The sequence below is a fragment of the Rhincodon typus genome, chromosome 15, assembly GCF_021869965.1.
Source record: "Rhincodon typus isolate 14 chromosome 15, sRhiTyp1.1, whole genome shotgun sequence".
NCBI lineage: Eukaryota > Metazoa > Chordata > Chondrichthyes > Orectolobiformes > Rhincodontidae > Rhincodon > Rhincodon typus.
This window is the reverse complement of record NC_063346.1, coordinates 46506571-46527123: the sequence shown is the minus strand read 5'-3', so window position 1 is coordinate 46527123 and position 20553 is coordinate 46506571. Positions and strand designations below refer to the sequence as shown.

The window sequence follows — 20553 nt, the reverse complement described above, 5'->3', positions numbered from 1 at the left end:
TGTTGTCTCGGATTCTCCAGCATCTGCAGTTCCTACTATCTCTGCTGCTGTTCTCTGCTTTCTTACGGGGGTGGGGGACAGCAGTGGTGCCAAAAAATCTCTCACATCAATAGTGATAATTAACCGGTTGCTTTATTACTGTTGTTTTTAAAAAGTGCTTTGGACTTAATTTCACCATTAAATCCTGCCTATGAACGTGGACAGGGGTCGCTGCGCTGGGCCGGAAGCAGCAGGGAGCTCTCCAAGTAGCTGATCCTCCTGAAGACGGACACAGTCAGGAGAAGAGATCGTAGGAACTTCCGGCTCCTATGATGCTGCTTGGCCTGCTGTGTTCATCCAGCTCTGCACCTTGTTGTCACAGTAAGGAGCAGTCCTGCTCTGTTTTCCTACATCCCACCAATAGCCCCAACCCACCCCGGAACACACACGGCAGGTTCAGGCCATTTAAATTGACTGCAGACTGGTTGTTGATACATATTTTTTACACTTCTAGCCAGCATTTTCTAACTCTCCCTTGGAACTATACTTATTTCAACTGGTAATCATTCCCTTTGGCTACATCCTTTATTCGTTCACGGGATGAGGGCGTCACTGACCAGGCAGCATTTATTGCCCATCCCTAATTGCCCAGAGGGCAGTTCAGAGTCAACCGCATTGCTGTGGGTTGAGAGTCACATGTAGGCCAGACCAGGTGAGGATGGCAGCTTCCTTCCCTAAAGGACATTAGTGACCCAGATGGGTTTTTCCCTCCAATCAACAATGGATTCACAGTCATCATTAGATTCTAATTCCAAATATTTTATTGGATTCAAATTCCACCATTTGCCATGGTGGGATTCGAGCCTGGATCCACTGGAATGTTATCCTGTCTCTGGATTAACAGTCCAGCGATAATACCACTAGGCCACTGCCTCTCCGTAGTCAGCGAAATGGGACAGACAGTAAAGCCTTCAAGCTCTAGAGCAGTTTTAGACTTATTTATTGCCCATTCCCAACTGCCTTCAAAAAGACGGCATGAAGAACTTGCAAGTGGTGGTCCTCCCTTGCATCTGCTGCACTTGTCCTTCTAGGTGGTAGAGGTCACGGGTTTGGAGATCTAATGCAGTGCATCTCGTTAATGATGAACATTACCACTGCACATCAATGGTAAAGTGAGTAAATACTAAAGATGTTTGTGGGGTACTTTGTCCTGTAGGGTGTCAAGCTCTTTGAATCTTGCCTATTCCATCACATTACTGACTTAGGCTGTGTAGATGGTGGTCAGGCTTTGGGGAACCACGACGTGAATTATTTGGTCACAAAATTTCAAGGCACTGCCGACTGTTGTAACCATAGTATTTATATAGTGATACAGTTCAGTTTCTGGTTGTTACTAACTCCCCAGGATGTTGATAGGGGGGAATTCAATAATGGAAATGCCATTTAATGTCACAGCTGATTGGATTCCTTCCTGTGGGAGATGATGATTTCCTAGCACTTGTGTGATGCAAATGTTATTCTTGGTTGTGACCAATAAGTAACTTCACTGTTCTGTTTTCAAGTAATGAAATGGATCCATTTATGTCCACTTTAGGCCAGACAGGGCCCTGCTACTAACATCTCAATACTCAATAGAGTGGTCTTACTGTTTACTGTCTCCAGAAATTTCTGTGGTGGGGGGGGGGGGGGGGGGGGGGGCGGAGGCTAAGGAAGGAGAGAGGAAGAAAGGGTGGGAGTAAAGAGGACAGGAATCTTTACTGGGGAAGGGGAGAAAATCTACAGAGTGAGTTTTGGAATTTAGCATTAGGAGAAACATTGGTAGGTTTCTCAATCTTCTGTCTGGAATTCTGTTTCAATGACAGTCTACCCAAAAATTCATAGCCTGCCATTTCTTTACACAGATACCGATACTGAGAATATTAGGCAGATTGTCTGTTAATTCCACACGTGAAGCAATTAGGCACACAGTGCGAGGCTTTTTAGTAGTGGCATGTGAAATACTTTTGCCTCTCTCTATTAATCAATTAGAACAACGTGGGTGCTACAGTTGCAGTTGATGTTCTGTATATGGACTTTCAAAAGGATTTATAGGAAAGGTAAAGTCCATGGGTTCAAAAAGAGATATGACACTGTGGATAAGTAAATAGTAGTGAGAAATTATTGTTTACCAGACTGGAGGGACATATACAATAATGTTTCCAGCGGTCAGGCTTTGATGCACAAGAGCAGACATTCTAGGTCCTAGATTTGACTATTATGGGCATAGTTTCAGAAAACCACATATTAGGAAGGATGTCAAGGCCATAGAAGGGTACAGAAAAAAGAACTAGAATGCTAGGAGGAATCAGGGACTTGAGTTACATGTAAATATTGAAAATGCTGTACATGGTCTTAGAGAAATGCATATTAAGAAATTTGATAACGCTCAAGATCACAAATGGTTTTGATAGGTTAATCAACAAGAAACTGTTACTGGTGTTGAAAGGGTAAGGAACCAGAGGTCAGAGACTTAAGATCATTGGCAAAGAACCAGGGGCAATCTTAGGAAAGCAGTGAATTGTAATTTGAAATTAGAGTGGTGGTGAAAGAGCAGGGGAGTGAGGTAATTTGATAACCATTTCAAAGAGCCAGATGGGCAAAATTGTATCACTCAGATTTTAATTGCAGTGCATCAATAAATAGTTCAGCAAGTAACGCACATCCTCAGTAAAGATTAATTCAGATAATACTTGCTTTAAGAAAATTAGTTGTGTTCTGGTCACCCAGCTATCGGAAGGATATTATCAAGCTGGAGAAGGTTCAGAAGAGATTTACCAGGATGTTGCCAGATATGGAAGGTTTCAGTTATAAAGGCTGGATAGGCTGGGACTTTTTTCACTGGAGGGTAGGAGGTTGAGGTGAGCTGTTTGAAGTTTATAAAATAATGAGAGGTATAGAAAGTGTTGATGGTCGTTGTCTTTTCCTTAAGATGGGGAATTTCAAGACTAGGGCACACATTTAAAGTGAGAGGAGAGATTTAGAAAAGACATGAGGCAAGTTTTTTTTGTTTTTTTTTTAAACACAGAGGGTGATTCGTGTGTGGAATGAACTTCCCAAGAAAGTGATGGATGCAGGTACAATTGCAATGTTTAAAAGGCTTTTGGATGGATACATGAATAGGAAAGGTTTGGAGGGATATGGGCCAGGAGCAGGCAGGTGGAACTGGTTTAGTTTGGGATTATGTTTGACATGGACTAGTGGACTGACTGATCTGTTTCTGTGCTGTATGACTCTATAATCATAATACGTTTATTATGGGATGCATAGCATCAAACATTTATTTTAATGAAAGTATTCACCTCGTAAGCTGACTGCTACAAACCATTAGAGACAATATATCCACAAATTATAAACAATATTGGATAGTGATCCAATTAACACCTCCAAATGAATAGAATCTACTGAAGTATTTGTTCCATTAGTTTACCATGTCACCTATACTGTTCAACCGGATGCTATTGCTTTAGAATTTAACAGAAGTAACCCACAACTTATCCAAATATCATAATAGCGTAGCAAGGAGGCCATTCAGTTCCTTATGTCTGTGCTGGCTTTACACTGGTGTTATCTACCGAGTCTCATTTCTTATACACTAATAGAGTTTGAGTAATTTCTTCAAATTGCCTTAGCTTCCACCTTAGCAAATGCACTTCATATTTTAAACAACTTTCTCCTTGGAAAGCAACTTCCAATAATTTATCTTTCCAATATCAACCAAAAAAAAATGCCTCCTCATTACTGATTCTATACCTTCACCATTTCCATGATCAACCTATTTATTTTTCTTAATGATTCAATACAGTTCTATTTCACTGTATTTACTATAGAACTGGCACCTTAATGCAAGTGTTGGTGTACTACTGGCAGTATGCTTTAAACATCCCTTATCTCATATGTAAACACAACTCCATATGAGGCTGCTATAGTTACTTGAATGGAAATACTGAAGAGGTTTGGGTGGGGAGAGGTTTCCTAACATTATCACATATGAACAGATTTCTGCATATTGTTACACTTCTTGTGAATAACTGCTTTCTAGCATTCAAATCAGTTTCAGCTCAGTGCACACAACTGTGCAGAATTAAAGCTGGAATCCCTTCTGACTGAGTTCACAATTTACAAAATAGACAAATATTGCTATGATTTATTAGCAAATGCATAATAGATCTTTGAAGCATATGCACTAGTAGTAATTTAAAGGTTCCATTCAGAAAATATGGTAAGATTGAACATAAAACCTAAACTGATAGGTAACTTAGCATGCCAGATGTCTGATACCACTGTCACACAGCAGCATTATATCAGCTGTTTATCTCCAGACTTGCTCAAAAAGCATGGGGTAACAGCAAAAAATCATTTTTTATTGTAAACTGTAGCAGTCTTTTTAATGATATTCCATTAAAAACAGAACAGAAAAAACAATCAAAATCTTGATATGTATGAATGTGGAGTTCATGCAGGACCACCAGTCAAGACAAAGAATATAGTGTGTTTAGAACAAGTAGCTATATTCTAGCATTCTTTATGTTGGCCAGTCTGCTGCAGAACACCATCTGGCATTAGTTCCCAAATGGCACCCACACTACCATTTCTTTTGATCACATCAGCAAAATATGCAAATTTTCAAAAATGAAATACTGTAGCAAATCTCTCTGGACAGCTCTTCGATTCTTTTTGATCATGCCTGCATTATCCTCCTAGAAAGAACTAAACTACATTGTTCGTTGTTGAGTAAAGATTCACTGCATGTTTTTCATTCCGTCCACAATCTGCAGGCTTTTAAATCTCAAGGTTTGAAATACCTATCCAATGTTTTACATCTTTTCTTCTCTTTTCAGACTTTAGAAGCATCTTACACTGTGCCAAATCCCTTGTCTAAATTCTGTAAAAAAAAGCAGCTTTTACTCTATTCTTGGTTCTTTAGATATAGTACAAAAGCTGGAGGTCAGTTGGAGCCCATCATACTTTCTGCATCACCCTTGGATTCCGGTGTTCAACTGAGTGCCAATTTGTTTACATTGTGGAATAATTCTTATTTTTATTTCAGAAAATCATTACATTACTGTTTTGGATATTTCAATCTCCTGAAATTTGTACAATAAATTTACCAAGTTAGGATTCTTTTATGGGCTGTAATCATCACTGGCAAGGTCAGTATTTGTTGCTCACTCCGAACTGCCCTTGAACTGAATGGCTTGGTAGGTCATTTAAGCAGGTAGTTGAGAGCCAACCACATTACTTTTTAATATTCATTCATGGGTGAAGGTATCACTGGGTAGGCAGCATTTATTGCCCATCATAGAGAGCAGTTTAGAGTCAACCACATTGTTTTGGTTCTGGAGTCACATGTAGGCCAGACCAAGTAAGGATGGCAGTTTCCTTCCCTAAAGGACATCAGTGAACCAGATGGGTCTTTCCTGACAATCCACAATGATTTTATGGTCATCGTTAGACTCTAAATTCCAGATTATTGAATTCAAATTCCACCATCTGCCGTGGCAGGATTTGAACACAGGTCCCTGAAATATTACCTGGGTCTCTGGATTAACAGTCCAATGATAACACCACGAGGCCATTGGCTCCCCTTACTAAGGATCTGGAATCACATGTAGGCTAGACAATTCAATGATGAAGGATTTCCTTCCATAAAGGACGCTCATGAACCAGATGGGTTTTTAATGGTAATCAAAGGGTAATTTCATGACATCATTAATTGAGACTAGTTTATATCCCCGATTTAATAACTGAATTTAAATTCCACCAGCTGCTATGGAGGGTTTTGAAACTGTCTCTGGGTACTGGGATGTCAAAATTGTGACAATGTCGGTATCCTGAATACAGGATTCACTGGGTTTTCTTTTATACTAACTCCCAACAATTTCAGACTTTAGCTACAAACCACATGTTTCTGTAAGTATGCGGAATTAATTGGCAATAATCAAACGATGAACTTTGCAGCAGGTGAACCATCTTCAAAGCACTAAATATTTTACTGGCAGAAGTTTACGTATTTGGCAAATTATCTCCATAGAGTTTATTTTGCAGATTGCACTTGTTCAGTTATTTACATTCTTAGGAACTGAAAATGAACAGTGAGCTAATCAGGATATTAGGGTTTGAAAGTAATATAATGCTGTGCAAATGGCCAGATCTACCTAAGCAATACCATTAAACTGACTGCTTAAATAATCATTATGCCAATTTTCACATTACCCTTGTAAAATTTTTAACATATATCCACGAGTTTTGTTTGAAATATGGCATTTATTTTAAACATTACAGTTCTAAAATTAAGACTACAGAAGTTTTCCTAAACTTTCAAACATCATAAAATCAACAAAAAATTACAAAAGTATCATATACAAGGCAAGTAGTTTACCTATCAATTGGATTGGTAAAAATAAATGTAGATCAGTGCTAATGATTTAAGGAAAAACCAATCCAGATAATTTCCAAACTTTTTATTGAACAGTTTTGAAACATTATCCAAAACAAGAGTTTCCATATTAAAGATAAAAAGGAAGCAAAAATGTAAAATACAACAAAATCGTAAATGAATGAAAACATTATGCAATAAACAAACTTGTCGCTGTTGATATTTTTCTTAAACTAACATGATAGAAACCTCAAGTAACAGTCCAACACTAATTTGAAATAGTCTGAAAATATATTTTTCGATACTTACTCAACTTCTGATAGCTGTATTTAACTTCATAGCTTTGAGGTCAGAATTTCCAAATGAGAATTTGTTTAGTGCCTCAAGGAATTTAACAGGGGCAGGGAGAATATGAGCCTACTCTTCAATTGAGTTTATGGATATTGTTTGATACATTTTTGCTACCATGCAAGTTTCAATTTGTAGTATTGTGTTGGTTACTTAGCCTCAGCTGCTTCACAAATGTAACCGTGGGAGAGGAAGTTTTTTTTCTAATATATATTTAAATAGGTACTTTTAACCTGGGGAACATACAAGTAGATACTTATACAAAATAGGCTAACCAGATTAGAAGGAAGCTGTAAGTTGAAAAAAACGTAGGAAGCAGCTTATATATCAGGTTACCGCTCGAACTTGTGGTTCCAAATAATGTTCTTACCACAGACGCGGACACACAAGCCCTAGAATTTGGCATTTTTTTAAAAAAAAGATTAATCAGGAACATACAGCTATATGAATTGTATAATTATAGCACACTCCTTACAGATCATGGAATGGCCACCGTGTACAGTTTAACTCAGTGGAGTCACTAGTCCTTGAAGCATCATCATAAGTCTCCGAGCCCTTTTGCTCACATTACTGTGAGGTTCTGCCTGGTTGAACTGGTACAGTTTCTGTCTGACTTGATTCAATACAGAACCCATGTGATCCCTAGCAACTGGATCTGTGTGATCTAGATTCATGACTGCATCTTCCAGGTAACTGAAATTAAATTGGAGGTTAGTTACTGTAAAGTTTACACATATGAAAAGACATAACATTGTGTTTCTAATGTTTTTCAAACAGAAAATGCTACAAAGTTCAAGAATCAGCGATTGAAAGAAAGCTGGAAGGAACCTATATTTGGTTATTGTATTTCATAATATCAGGATATCCAGAAAGTAATTACACAGCCAATTAATTTATGTCTACAGTCATGTGAATAAAAAACATGGCAAGCACTTTGTACACAAAGTGCCATAAATAGTGAATGAATTGATAACTATACAGGGTGTTTTTCAAACATTGCAGGAGGGGTACATGTTAGGCTTTACCACAGGACAGTTCTTTGTGCTTATTAAAATGATGTCCTAGAATTTTTATATCCACCTGAACAGAGGGATAGTGCCTTAGTTTAACATCTTATCTGAATGATCGTACCCCCGACAATGCAGCATTTTACTCAAGTACCAGCTTAGACTGTGCATTCCTGTCATGAAGTAGGTTACCACAAAGCACTGAAGGAGGATCCCACTTCTTAAAAAAAAACACAGGATATGCACGTGACATGAGATACATGCAAAGATACTAAGGGAAGCAAGAATGGAAACTACAGATGCACTGGTCATCATTTTCCAATCTTCACAGATTCAGGGTGATGTCACGAGTACTGGAGAATTGCAAATGTTATAACCTTGTTTGAAAAAAGAACCTAATAACATTGGAAACAAAAGTCAGAACTTTAATCACGTGAATTCCTTCAGGCTGAGGTGATGCCAGGAGTATTAAGAGTGTTCAATTAATTTGTTTTAGTTTTTTGATGAGGCAACACAAAGGGTTGATGTGTATACAAGAGATATTTGATAAAGTGCCACTAAACAGACTTGAGATTAATACAGCTCATGGAATAAAAGGACAGTAGCAAAATGGATACAGAATTGGTGGAGTGACAAGAACCAGAAAGAGTATTGGTGAATGGTTGGTTTTTTAGACTAGATGAACTTTGATGGTGGAGTTGTACAGGATTGGTATTTGGATCTCATGTATATTTGTGGATAAGGAAAGATGTGGGGCTGCTGGCACTGGACTGGAGTGGACAAAGTCAGAAGTCAGACAACACCAAGTTATAGTCCAACAGGTTTATTTGAAATCACAAGCTTTCAAAGCATTGCCCCTTTATCAGGTGAAGTGAGAGAGAAGCACAAAGGCACAGGCTTTATAGGCAGAGAGCTCAAAAGATCATACAAATGGGATGAGTGGACAGGCTGAATAATAGGCCTCCGCAAGTGATCAAGAGTGTCAGACAGTGTGAGTAAAGTGTCAACAGCTGAATAACAAGTGAAGGGATGACCTATAATCCAAATAAATAAGGCAGAGAGATAATTGCAGATAAAAAAATTAAAATAAGGTAGTGCTGGAGACAAATCAAATGACTGGAATAACATAATAGGTATAGGAGTTGCATGCTGAGGGTCTGACCAAAGTGATAAATAATCCAAAACAGTACCAACTAATTGAGGTAGAGAGATCATAATTTATCAAGGGGATGTTGTCAAAAACAGGACAGTAAGGAAGATTTTACAGATACAGAAGTGTGGAGGTGTCACATAAGACAAAGCATTCTAAGATGTGACGAGGATAGTGTAGAACTTCAAAATGACATTGACAAGTTAATGGAATTGGCCATCAAGATGCAAGTAAGTAATTTTGGTACAAAGAACACAGAAATAAAGAAGTGTGCAATTCCAAAGGGGAGGAACTCAGGTGTGTGTACATCAATCATTGAAACAAGCAGGACAAATGGAGAGAGAAAGAAATAAGTGAAGCCTCGTCTCAACCTTCTATTTAAAAATTATAGTCATGTCTTTTCCAATCTATTCACATGACTGAAATTTGTCATCCCTGGAATCACTCTCATTAATCTGTTATTCACTCTCTTGTCACTTTGCATCCTTCCTAAAGTTCAGTGCCTAGAACTAGACATAGCCAAGCCAGTGTTTTATTCAGTTTATTAAGATAAAATACAACAGCAATGAAGTTACGACCCTTAGTCTAAAACACAGAATAGCAAGTTTCATTGCCTACTCTCTCTCAATTTGTCCTATCACTTTCAACGAAAGCGTAAAAATGTCTCCTTTGCCAGTTACACTGAATCTGTGCCCTCTGGTTCTCGATCCTTGCATCAATGCAACCAGTTATTTTTATAAAAACAAAAGGTAGTTTCATGATCATGATGATTGATACTAGATTTTCATTCCACCACTGCTGTGATGGCATTTGAATTCTAGATCATTAGATATATCTTCTGGCTTATTAATTTAGTATCATAACCATTATACTATTGCACCCTGTTTCAGAATTGCCAGCCCTTCTTTCTTTTCCTAATGCCATTGACAGGCTTTAAATTTTCAGTTGCATCTTACCCGAGTTTTAGTTCTGTGCGTGAATTGAGATCGGTGGAAAGCTGTTGAATAAGTGAAAGCAAAACTGGCTGGGTCAGGGGACAAGGATGCTGACCGAAGACAAGTTCAGAATCCACAGTTTCACAGACATAAAGTACCAGATTGAGATCTGCTGCAGTCAAAGCCTGATTGATAGAAAAATATTAATTAAGGCAGCTAACAGCTCAAGCTATTACAAACTGAATTAACAAATGATTGCTGTTCAAACTAATACTCTGTTACCATTAGCTTAAATCAGTTATTCAACAATCAATAATTTTACTCAGTTATTGTTGCAAACTAAATGAAGAGTGATCTTGGAAAACTCATTACTGAAATTCCTATGGGATGTGCGAACAACTACGATGCTTTATACCATAGAAAAGTTTGTCAACTCATACAAACGAAGAATACTCATTTACCAGGGCACTGGATGACAGCCAACAAGAGAAAAGATGGAAATAAAAGGGATCATTAGAAAAACATTTTCACAAATATTTAGAAGCACATCCACATTTCAAAAAGGTGCAAATTTAACCAATGGGTTAAAAATGTCAATCGCCTCCAATTCCTGTTATATCAGGCAGCAATAACAATAAATCATTTGTAGACAAGAACTAGAATAGTTTTCAGGAAAGAAAAGTACTGTCGTACTTGGCAACCTTTTTATTTCTGAACCTATTTTAGAAATTCAAACAAGATAGTTACAGTAAAAATATTTTGAAAATGTGACATCAAAAGTGATTCGGCAAGTTCAGCTCTCTAGGGACTGGAAAAATGTATTAAAATTGATTCTGTGCCTCTTATTGGTGTTCTGAGAAGATCCAGATAATTCATAAAGCAATTCATCCCTTCCTTGAACTGAGACATTATATATTTCAAACGTGTAAGTTTTTCTGCCAATTTTACTTGCATAGTTTCTTTGATCCATGGAACAACTACTAAAACAGCCTCTGACCAAATGCAAAGTAAATCTTCCCCCAAAAAATAGCAATGTGCATTTTGTCTGTCAAATTGAAAATAGCTGAATTCAACAGAACACAATGTCCCCAACTTAATCTGGTTGTTTTCACAGTGATACAGCAACTGCTCTGCCCAGGACCGTAAGAAACTACATAAAGTTACGTGCATAGCCCAGACCATCACGGAAGCCAACATCAAAGACCCCTCCCGCTCCGGTAATACTCTCTTCCGTCAGGCAGAAGATACAGAAGCTTGAACACACCCACCAACAGGTTCAAGAACAGCTTCTTCCCTGTTGTTATTAGGCTGCTGAATGGACCTCTCTAATTTCAAATCTAATACTGATCTTGCCTTGTGTACCACCCGTGCAGTTGTAACCTCGTATGCATCGCACTAAGTATGCTCCAATCTGCCTGTACTGATCGCAAAACAAAGTTTTTCACAGTACTAAGGTGCATGTGATAACAATAAATCAAATCAATTTTGCACTTTACCCACAATTAGCATCTGAATGTTGCTCTACTAATTTATAAAAATGGTTTTGAATTAACTACAAAAGAAAAGCAGACTTTAACACTGATTTTCCACATTACAAAATCTTAAATTACTTAGAACTTGGTCAGTAAAATTCAACAAATCATATTGGTAGCAATATATAATCCATTATTTCAATAAGACTTATTTAAATTTAGGTTCAAAGAGGAAGCTCACTCCACAAAAAGTAACATCCTGTGTAATGGGATAGTCTGTTTCTGCTAAACATTTCATTTTGCAATCTGCGCTCCATATACAAGCACAATAATTCAGCCTTAATGAACCTTCCACCAATAGGGCAGTTGCACAGTAATGAAATTCTTTACAAAAGTCATGCAGGTAAGCAATTTAAATTTATATTGTCTTTTTTTGGAGCATTTGTAATCACATGAATTTGAATCACAATTCCAAATAAGCTGTTTCTCAACAAAATATTTAGTAGGAGAAAAAAGTCCAAAAGATCTCAATTATATAATATTCCATACAGGAAACAAGTTTCCAAGGTGGTTCCACTTATAGGCATGACAAGAACTAATGATCATATAAAAGTCACCAATAAATTAATCAGGAAATTTGGGAGAAACTTCTTTAACTGGAGAGTGGTTACATGATGAAATTCATTACTGTAAGTAGTAGTTGAAATAACTAACATAGATTCATCTTTTGTGAAACTGGACAAGTACATGCAGGAAGAAGTAAATAGAACATTACATGGATGGTTGGACCTTGGGGCATGTGCACAGCACAAACACCAACATGAACCTGTTGGCCTGAATGGTCTGCTTCCGTGCTGGAATATTTTGTAAACACTGGATTTAGGTCACAGACACATGGACCTTCATAGTGTCAGTGTAACAAACCCAAAGGGAAACAGCCAATGCAATCACCAACTGGATTTTATATTGTCCCTTTAGCATAGTAAAATGTATAAACAATCTTCACAGAGGCATTAACAAAATTTGACACAGATCCATGTATGGAGATACGATGGCGGGAGACCAAAAACTTGGTCAAAAAGATGTGCTTTAAAGAATAACATAGAAGAAACAGTTTGAGAGGGAGGGAGATCTAGGGATGGAATTCCAGAGATATGAACTGGCAGCTAAAGGCATGGTCACCAATGGTGCAACAATTAAAAACATAAGAGACCAGAAATGGTAGAGCACAGATATCACAGATGGGGTGCCAAGGTGGCACAGTAGTTAGCACTGCTGCCTCACAGTACCAGGGACCCGGGTTCAATTCCAGTCTTGGACGAGTGTCTATGTGGAGTTGCACATTCTCCCCGTGTCCATGAAGGTTTTCTCCCACAGTCCAAAGATGTGCAGGTTAGGTGGTTTGGCCATGCTAAAAATTGCCCAGTGTCCAGACATGTATAGGCGAGCTGGATTAGCTATAGTAAATGCAGGAGTATGGGGATGGGGTGGGGTTCAGGGTCTGGGTGGGATGCTCTTTGGGTGGCCAGAGAGAACTCAATGGGCCAAACAGCCTCTTTTAAAACTGCAGGGATTCTATGATTTTGAAGAAAATTTAGGGCTAGAGGATATAGCAGAGACAGGGATGGGTGAGGACCTGAAGAAACTTGAAAATACGGGGGAAGTTTGCATAACTAGAATCCAATGTAGGCTTGAAAGTACAGGTATGATAGGTGATCAAGACTTGGTAAATGGTAAGACACAGGCAGCAGAGCTTTGGATAACCACGAGTTCACAAAATCTGACATTCCCTTTCCAATTTATTGTGGAAATAAACACAACGTGAAGTACAGCAAGTTGAATTGTTATTTACGAGCTTAAGGGTTAGGGCAACAATATTACTGGGTCATTGCAAAGATAGGCAAGACAACAAGCGACATGTTCTGATCAAGCGGTAAATGGCCATTCATTTTAAAAAGACGTAGCTTAGTCCAGTCTTCAAATTCAGATCAAAATAATGGAAATCCTCGATACTATTCCTCTTAAGGAGATCCAAAATATCTTTTCTAATGGTCACTTAATAAAGAAGAAAGCATTCATCCATAAATATCCATATGGATGCAACATCAAAGTTAGGTTACCTCAATTTTGAGGTAGAAGTATCAATAGGCTGTGTTGTTTTTTTAAATGACTGAGTCAGATACTAAAGCTCTGTGAAAGCCTACAAGTTAAATTTATGTAACAAGTACATTAAAAATGCTTCCAATTATTCATTTAGGGACCTCCAATGAATTATCCTGAACAACCTTTTCTGAACTTTGCACATGCTTCACATTTCTGGATATTGCACAGCTTTAGAAGCTGATAGGACTAAAGTCATCACCAACACCGGTCACTGGAAAAGATACGTGATTACTGATGTAAAACCTAAAACTGTGCAATATCCTTCAGGACCAAAGATAATTTCAAACAAAAGTACTGACATACAACTTACGACTATCAAAAAGGAGAAAATTTATCTCAATCAGAATTATTGAATTTGATCACCTAAACTTTCAAAAAAGTAGTGAAATTAAATGTCTTATAGAACTTCTGCAACAATCAGCCTTACAAAAATATGGAGGTACAAGTAAACTGACAAAATGGATTGAACAAATGCATTTAGTACACAGTAAAGACTGCTACTGACAGAAAGAAAAGTGACTCAAAATAACTTCATCTTGTATAGCTAAGTCCTGATTCCGTATGATAATTTAGAATAAAATTAAAAAATTAGATGTTGTCTCAAGGTTAAACCAATAATAAATTTAAATTAAAGTATTTACATGCAATAAATATTTAATTAAATAAGCACAGGCTACTCAGTACTTTCATTACTATTTGGCTGCATTTGCTGACACCAGCACATGCATGCTATGCGCCACTTTAATTCATGCATGCACATCTAAGTGGTTTCGGGGAGACGTAAACTAGGGCCTGGGATAGGCAGGGCGATGGCAGCCCAGGAAAGAGCATGGGATGAAGAGAGCCAGGATACGGGAAGGGACAGGAGGTAGAAAGGAAGGGCCCTCTCATTCACCCCTCAATGTCCTCCACTTTTTAACATTGGACTTTAATTAACCTTCTGTTCATACCTGTTGAAAGGCTTGGTTAAGTTGCCCCTGTTGCAACAGCTGCAAGATGTGGGCCTGCTGGGTTTGGAAATCCATGTGAGTTGTTGGAATGGGCGTCCCTGCAGCTGATCGCATGGCCTGCATGATACTGGATGTAACAACAGCCTGTTGCTCCTTCATTGCGAGGCTAACTTCGCCTTTCACAATTCTCTGCACTTGAGTCAGAATCGATTCCTGTAAGCTGTTACACATTACACATGAATTTGGCAAACCATTATCGATTAAACTCTACATTTCAAACAATTCTCCAAACACAAATATTATGCATTACTTGATAAGCACACTGTCCCTGTGAAGTACTTAACCTGCTCGACAATATATTTCATGAATGGTCAAAAAGAACATCAAATTTCAATTTGTAATTTATGGTATCCCATGTAGACTTCCCTGTTTTTATTGATGCTTTTCAGTTGATCTTAAAATGAGTGGAAAAAAATTTAGTTTTTTGACACATCATAAATGTGTTCTTAAATTCTTTCACAGAACCTGCAGTGGTTCTACTTCAGATAAATCAGTTGGGGCCTTTTGTTTCCCTTCATTCATTAACAAGATGAAGGCATCGCTGGCTAGGCAGCATTTATTGCCCATTCCTAATTGCTCAGAGAGTAGCTCAGAGTCAACCGCATTGCTGTGGGTCTAAAGTCACATGTAGGCCAGACCAGGTAAAGGACATTAGTGAACCAGATGGGTTTTGCCAACAATCGACAATGGATTCATGGTCATTATTAGATTTTTAATTCTAGATATTTTATTGAATTCAAATTCCACCATCTGCCTTGGCGGGATTTGAACCCAGGACCCCAGAACGTTAAATGGCTCTGTGGATTAACAGTCCAGCAATAATACCTCTCGGCTATCGCCTCCCCAGGCAAACACTTCCAGCAGAAAGCTGCAGCAGCTAACTTAGCAAAGAAACAGGCTACAGAACATGAAGATAAAAGGCATACTAGATAAATCGAGGCCATCTAAATTAGTACATTGGGAATTAATCATGATCCAAGGAAATGCTGTTTAGGTTCACAACATGTAGGCTGGGCAGGCATTTTGTTCATTTTATGATCTGTGGAGCAAGAGTTTTGTAAAATTATTGTAACTCTTTTACCATCTCCGATCCATGCAGGTTTTTGCTTTAAGACCTGAAATTATACAGGTTCAATGTGCTTGCAAACTTTGCAGAATAATTTCACTGAATGCAAACCACTTCCTTAAATCTCCTAGCATTCTCAGAAAAGTAAACGAAATGCAACTTGCAGAACTGAATGTATTTTAGAATTTTGAAGTGATGTGGATTTTTCCCTCAATTTGAACTGTTCAGGAAAAATAATCTCAGGATTATCTTTTGCTAAACTTCACCAGCAGCAAACTGGCTCCCTCAGGAGATTAAATAAATAAAGTAGTGCACAATACTGTGAATTGTACTGAATATGTTGGTTCAATATAATGATAATCAACAGGCTGTAATTTGTACACTAAGTTAATATAAATCAATTTTTCAAAATAGTGTCTAGCATGACAAAAATCTAGAAAATTAATGATGTAAATAATGCATCAAATTAACATATACATACACCAAAAATCAAGATTTTCAATAGTAATATCTGCTTTCACTTAATTTTTTTAAAATAAACTTTAGAAAACTGACTCCTCTACAAATATTACAAATAGTAAGAAAGGCAATCTAATGATGACCATGAAACCATTGTCGATTGTTGGATAAACCCATCTGGTTCACTAATGTCCTTCAAGGAAGGAAATCTGCCATCCTCACCTCGTCTAGCCTACTTGTGACTCTCAATTGCCCTCTGAAATGGTCTAGTAAGCCATTCAATTGTGCCAAAGTCTCAAACAAATGAAACCAGATGGATCACCAGATATCAACCTAGGCACTGGAAAAGACAACGGCAGAAACAGCCCTGTCGACACTGCAAAGTTGTCCTCACTAATACCTGGGGGGTTAGTGCCAAAATTGGAAGGGCTGTCTTACAGACTAGTCAAGCAACAGCCTGACATAGGCATGCTCATGGGATCATACCTTACAGACAATGTTGCAGACACCACCATCACCATCCCTGAACACGTCCTGTCTCACTGGCAGGATAGACCCAGCAGAGGTAGCAGCACAGTGGTATACAGTCAGGAGGGATTACTCTGCAAGTCCTCAACATTGACTCCAGACCCCATGAAGTCTCGAGGCTTCAGGTTAAACATGTGTAAGGAAACCTCCTGCTGATTACCACATACCGTCCTCCCTCAGCTGATAAATCGGTACACCTTCATGTTGAACAACACCTGGAGGAAGCATTGAGGATGGCAAGGGCACAAAATGTACTCTAGGTAGTGGATTCCAATGTCCACCACCAAGACTGGCTTAGCAGCAGCACTACTGATCAAGCTGGTCAGGTTCTAAAAGACACAGTTGCTGAACTGAGTCTGCAGCATATGGTGAGGGAACCATCAAGAGGGAAAAACATATCTGGCCTCATCCTTACTAATCTGCCAGCTGCAGATGCATCTGTCCATGACAGTATTATTAAGGGCAACCACTGCACAGTCCTTTTGGAGATGAAGTCCCGCCTTTATATTGATAATACCCTCCATCATATCGTGTGGCACTATCACCGTGCTAAATGAGACAGACTGAACAGATTTAACAACTCAAGACTGGGCATCCATGAGGTGCTGTGGACCATCAACAGCAGCAGGACTGTACTCCAACACAAATCTGTAACCTCATGGCCCACTATACCCCCACTCAACCATTACCATCAAGCCAGGGTATCAACCTTGGTTCAATGTAGAGTGCAGGAGGGCATGCCAGGAGCAGCAACAAGGGATACTTGCAGACAAGGTGTCAACCTGGTGAAGCCAGGACTACTTGCATGCCAAACAACACAAGCAAATGATAGACAGCGAAACAACTCACTGGAAGAGGAGGTTCCACAAACATCCCCATCCTCAACGATGGGAGAGCCCAGCGCATCAGTGCAAAAGATAAGGCTGAAGCATTTGTAGCAATCTTCAGCCAGAAATGCTGAGTGAATGATCCATCTCGGCCTCCTCCAGTGGTCCCCAACATTTCAGATACCAGTCTCCAACCAATTCGATTCACTCCATGTGATATCAAGAAATGGTTGGAAGCACTGGATACTGCAAAGGCTACAGGCCTTGATAACATTTCGGCAATAGTACTGAAGACTTGTGCTCCAGACTTGCCGCTCCCCTAGCCAAGCTTTTCCATTACAGTTACAACACTGACATCCACCCCACAATGTGGAAAAGTGCCCAAGTGTTTCTGGTTCATGAAAAGCAGGACAAATCCAACTCAGCTAAATACTACCCCGTCAGTCTACTCTCGATCATCATTAAAATGATGGAAAGCGTCATCAACAGTGCTATCAAGCAGCACCTGCTTAGTCACACCCAGTATGGGCTCCACCAGAGCCACTCAACTCCTGACCTCAATACGGCCTTGGTTCAAACATGGACAAAAGAGATGACTTCCAGAGGGGAGGTGAGAGTGACAGCCCTTGACATCAAGGTTGCATTTGACAGAGTGTGGCATCACAGAGCCTTAGCAAAACTGGAATCAATGGGTATCAGGGGGCAAACGCTTTGGTGGTTGGAATCATACCTGACACAAAGGAAGATGGTCGTGGCAGTTGGAGGTCGGTATCTCAGCTCCAGGACATCTCTGCAGGGGGTACTCAGGGTAGTGTCCTAGGCCCAAACATTTTCAGCCGCGGCATCAGCCACCTTCTGTCCATCATAAGGTCAGAAGTTGGTGGGCGGGGGGGGGTCGCCAATGATTGCACAATGTTCAGCATCATTTGTAGCTTCTCAGACACTGAGGCAGTCTGCGTCCATATGCAACAAGATCTGGACAATACCCAGGTTTGGGCTGACAAGTGGCAAGTAACATTCACACTGTACAAATGCCAGGCTACGACCATCACCAACAAGAGACAATCTAACCACCGCCCCTTGACATTCAATGGTGTCACCATCACTGAAACCCTACTATCAACATCCTGAGAGTTATTGATCAGAAACTCAAATGGATTCAGAATATAAACACAGTAGCTACAAGAGCAATTCAGAGGCTAGGAATACTGTGGTGAGTAACTCACCTAACTCCTCAAAGCCTGTCCACCATTTACAAGGCACAAGTCAGGGGTGTGATGGAATACTCCCCATTTGCCTGGATGAGTGCAGTCCCAACAACACGCAAGAAGCTTGACGCCATCCATGAGAAAGTAGCTCACTTGATTGGTACTACATCCACAACCTACGCTCAGTAGCAGCAGTGTGTACTATCTACAAGATGCACTGCAGAAATTCACCAAGGATCCTCAACAGCACCTTCCAAACCCATGGCCACTTCCATCTGGAAGGACGAGGGCAGCAGATACATGGGAACGCTATCACCTTCAAGTTCCCTCCAAGCCACCCACCATTCTGACCTGGAAATATATTGCCGTTCCTTCACTGTCACTGTCTGAAATCCTGGAATTCCCTCCCTAAAGGCACTGTGGGTCAACCCACAGCTGGTGGACTGCAGGAGTTCAAGGAGGCAGCTCACCACCACCTTCTCAAGGGCAACTAGGGACGGGCAATAAGTGTTGGCCAGGCAGGAATGCCCACATCCCACAAAATGAATAAATAAAAAAAAGTAGAATAGCGACTTCACTTCTAAAGTATTTCACTGGCTGAAAAGTGCTCTAGGAGATTCCAAAGTGGTTCTTAAATGAACATTTTTAGTTTTTTTTTTAATAAGGAGTAAAAAAAAGTTAAACATCCCTGTATAATCCTTCCAGTGATATGAGTAATTTCAAGCCTTTGTTTTAAACATTATAAAAGTGCATGCCTTTCCAATTGTTATTTAAAACAAGACAACTTCCAAACCTGCTTCAATGACAGAAAAAGCAGATCTGGTTGACACTGTTGCAATATTTCAACACCAATCACTTTATGACTTATTCTTAGATGTGGTTACTAATTCATAACCAAACATAGCTAGTATATTTCTGCCCAACAATGTCAGGGTGTAACGCCATTTTATGTAGAAGATGTTGTCATTTGCTTCCACAGAGGAGAAAAACAGCTAGTACAGTTCCCTTTCGATTAATACTTCTCAGTCTTCTGCTCTGTAAATTGTCTTTCTGTCCTGTTTGCAGGTCACATATGTTATTTCCCCGAGTGGTGCTCAATTTTCAGTTCTGCACAGAAACAGAAAACTTTGATCTGCACCCCCAAGTAAAAGGAGGAAGGACACTAATGTGAACCTGGCTTTGTTTCTGTGGAATAGAATACTGGGATACAAGTACAGACCATCAAGACAAGCCTGCATAGAATAAAGATACTAATCTCTTTACTTGAAGCAATTTCTGTGAATTACTTTACTAATCAAGATAGGAACTTCTCCATTTCAGATACCTATGTGTATATTTCCAACTTGCCCCAGGACATAAAACTGACTGGGCACCCATAAAGAAGCTGCCTAATTTTAGTTTTTTTTAAATTATCAGGCATTCAGCAAGTTTATATTTAGAAAGCACTCAAAGGTAGAGCCATCTGAATTTTTGTTTCCTTTAAGTATTTCTCAGATTGCCCATAAAAAGTGCATTCCAAGTCACATTAACTTGCTTTATATTTTCCTTGCATCACATTTTATTTGCCAATCACTTTAAATCTATATCCTTTGGTTACTAGCTCTTCCACCGTGGGAAACAGTTTATTTACTGTATCAAATTCATATATAAGATCAATCTATCAATCCCCTTGCAATCTTATTTTTAAGGAAAGCAGCACAAGCTGTTCATGGAACTGCTATCAATCAAGTAAATCTATTCAACATCCTCTTACTGTCATGTATTTTTGGTTGCAGACTGAAATAGGAAAAGGACTGTTTTAAAAATCAAGGATCATGGAAGGGATTTCTACACTTTTTAAAAGCAAGCTACCAACACTTACAATATTATTTGTTCAACTAGTGGATTGTTTAGCTGCAGATCAACTGGTACCAACGGCTGGGTCAAAGCGGACCAACAAGTAGCCAAGAGATAGTCGGAACTGCAGATGCTGGAGAATCTGAGATA

General features: G+C 39.1%; 1 protein-coding gene across 3 annotated transcripts in view; it reads right to left on the bottom strand.

The window, feature by feature from the left end:
- Positions 1 to 6464: 6464 nt before the first annotated feature.
- edc4 (enhancer of mRNA decapping 4) overlaps positions 6465 to 20553 on the bottom strand; it is a 96540-nt gene continuing 82451 nt past the window's right edge. For all 3 annotated transcript variants that reach the window (XM_048605691.1, XM_048605689.1, XM_048605690.1), the window contains exons 27-29: positions 14420 to 14639; positions 9856 to 10019; positions 6465 to 7435 (exon numbers count right to left, since the gene is read on the bottom strand). In XM_048605691.1, the coding sequence (XP_048461648.1) occupies positions 7246 to 7435; positions 9856 to 10019; positions 14420 to 14639 (574 nt within the window). In that variant the 3' untranslated portion in view covers positions 6465 to 7245. The remainder of the gene's footprint in view (positions 7436 to 9855; positions 10020 to 14419; positions 14640 to 20553) is intronic.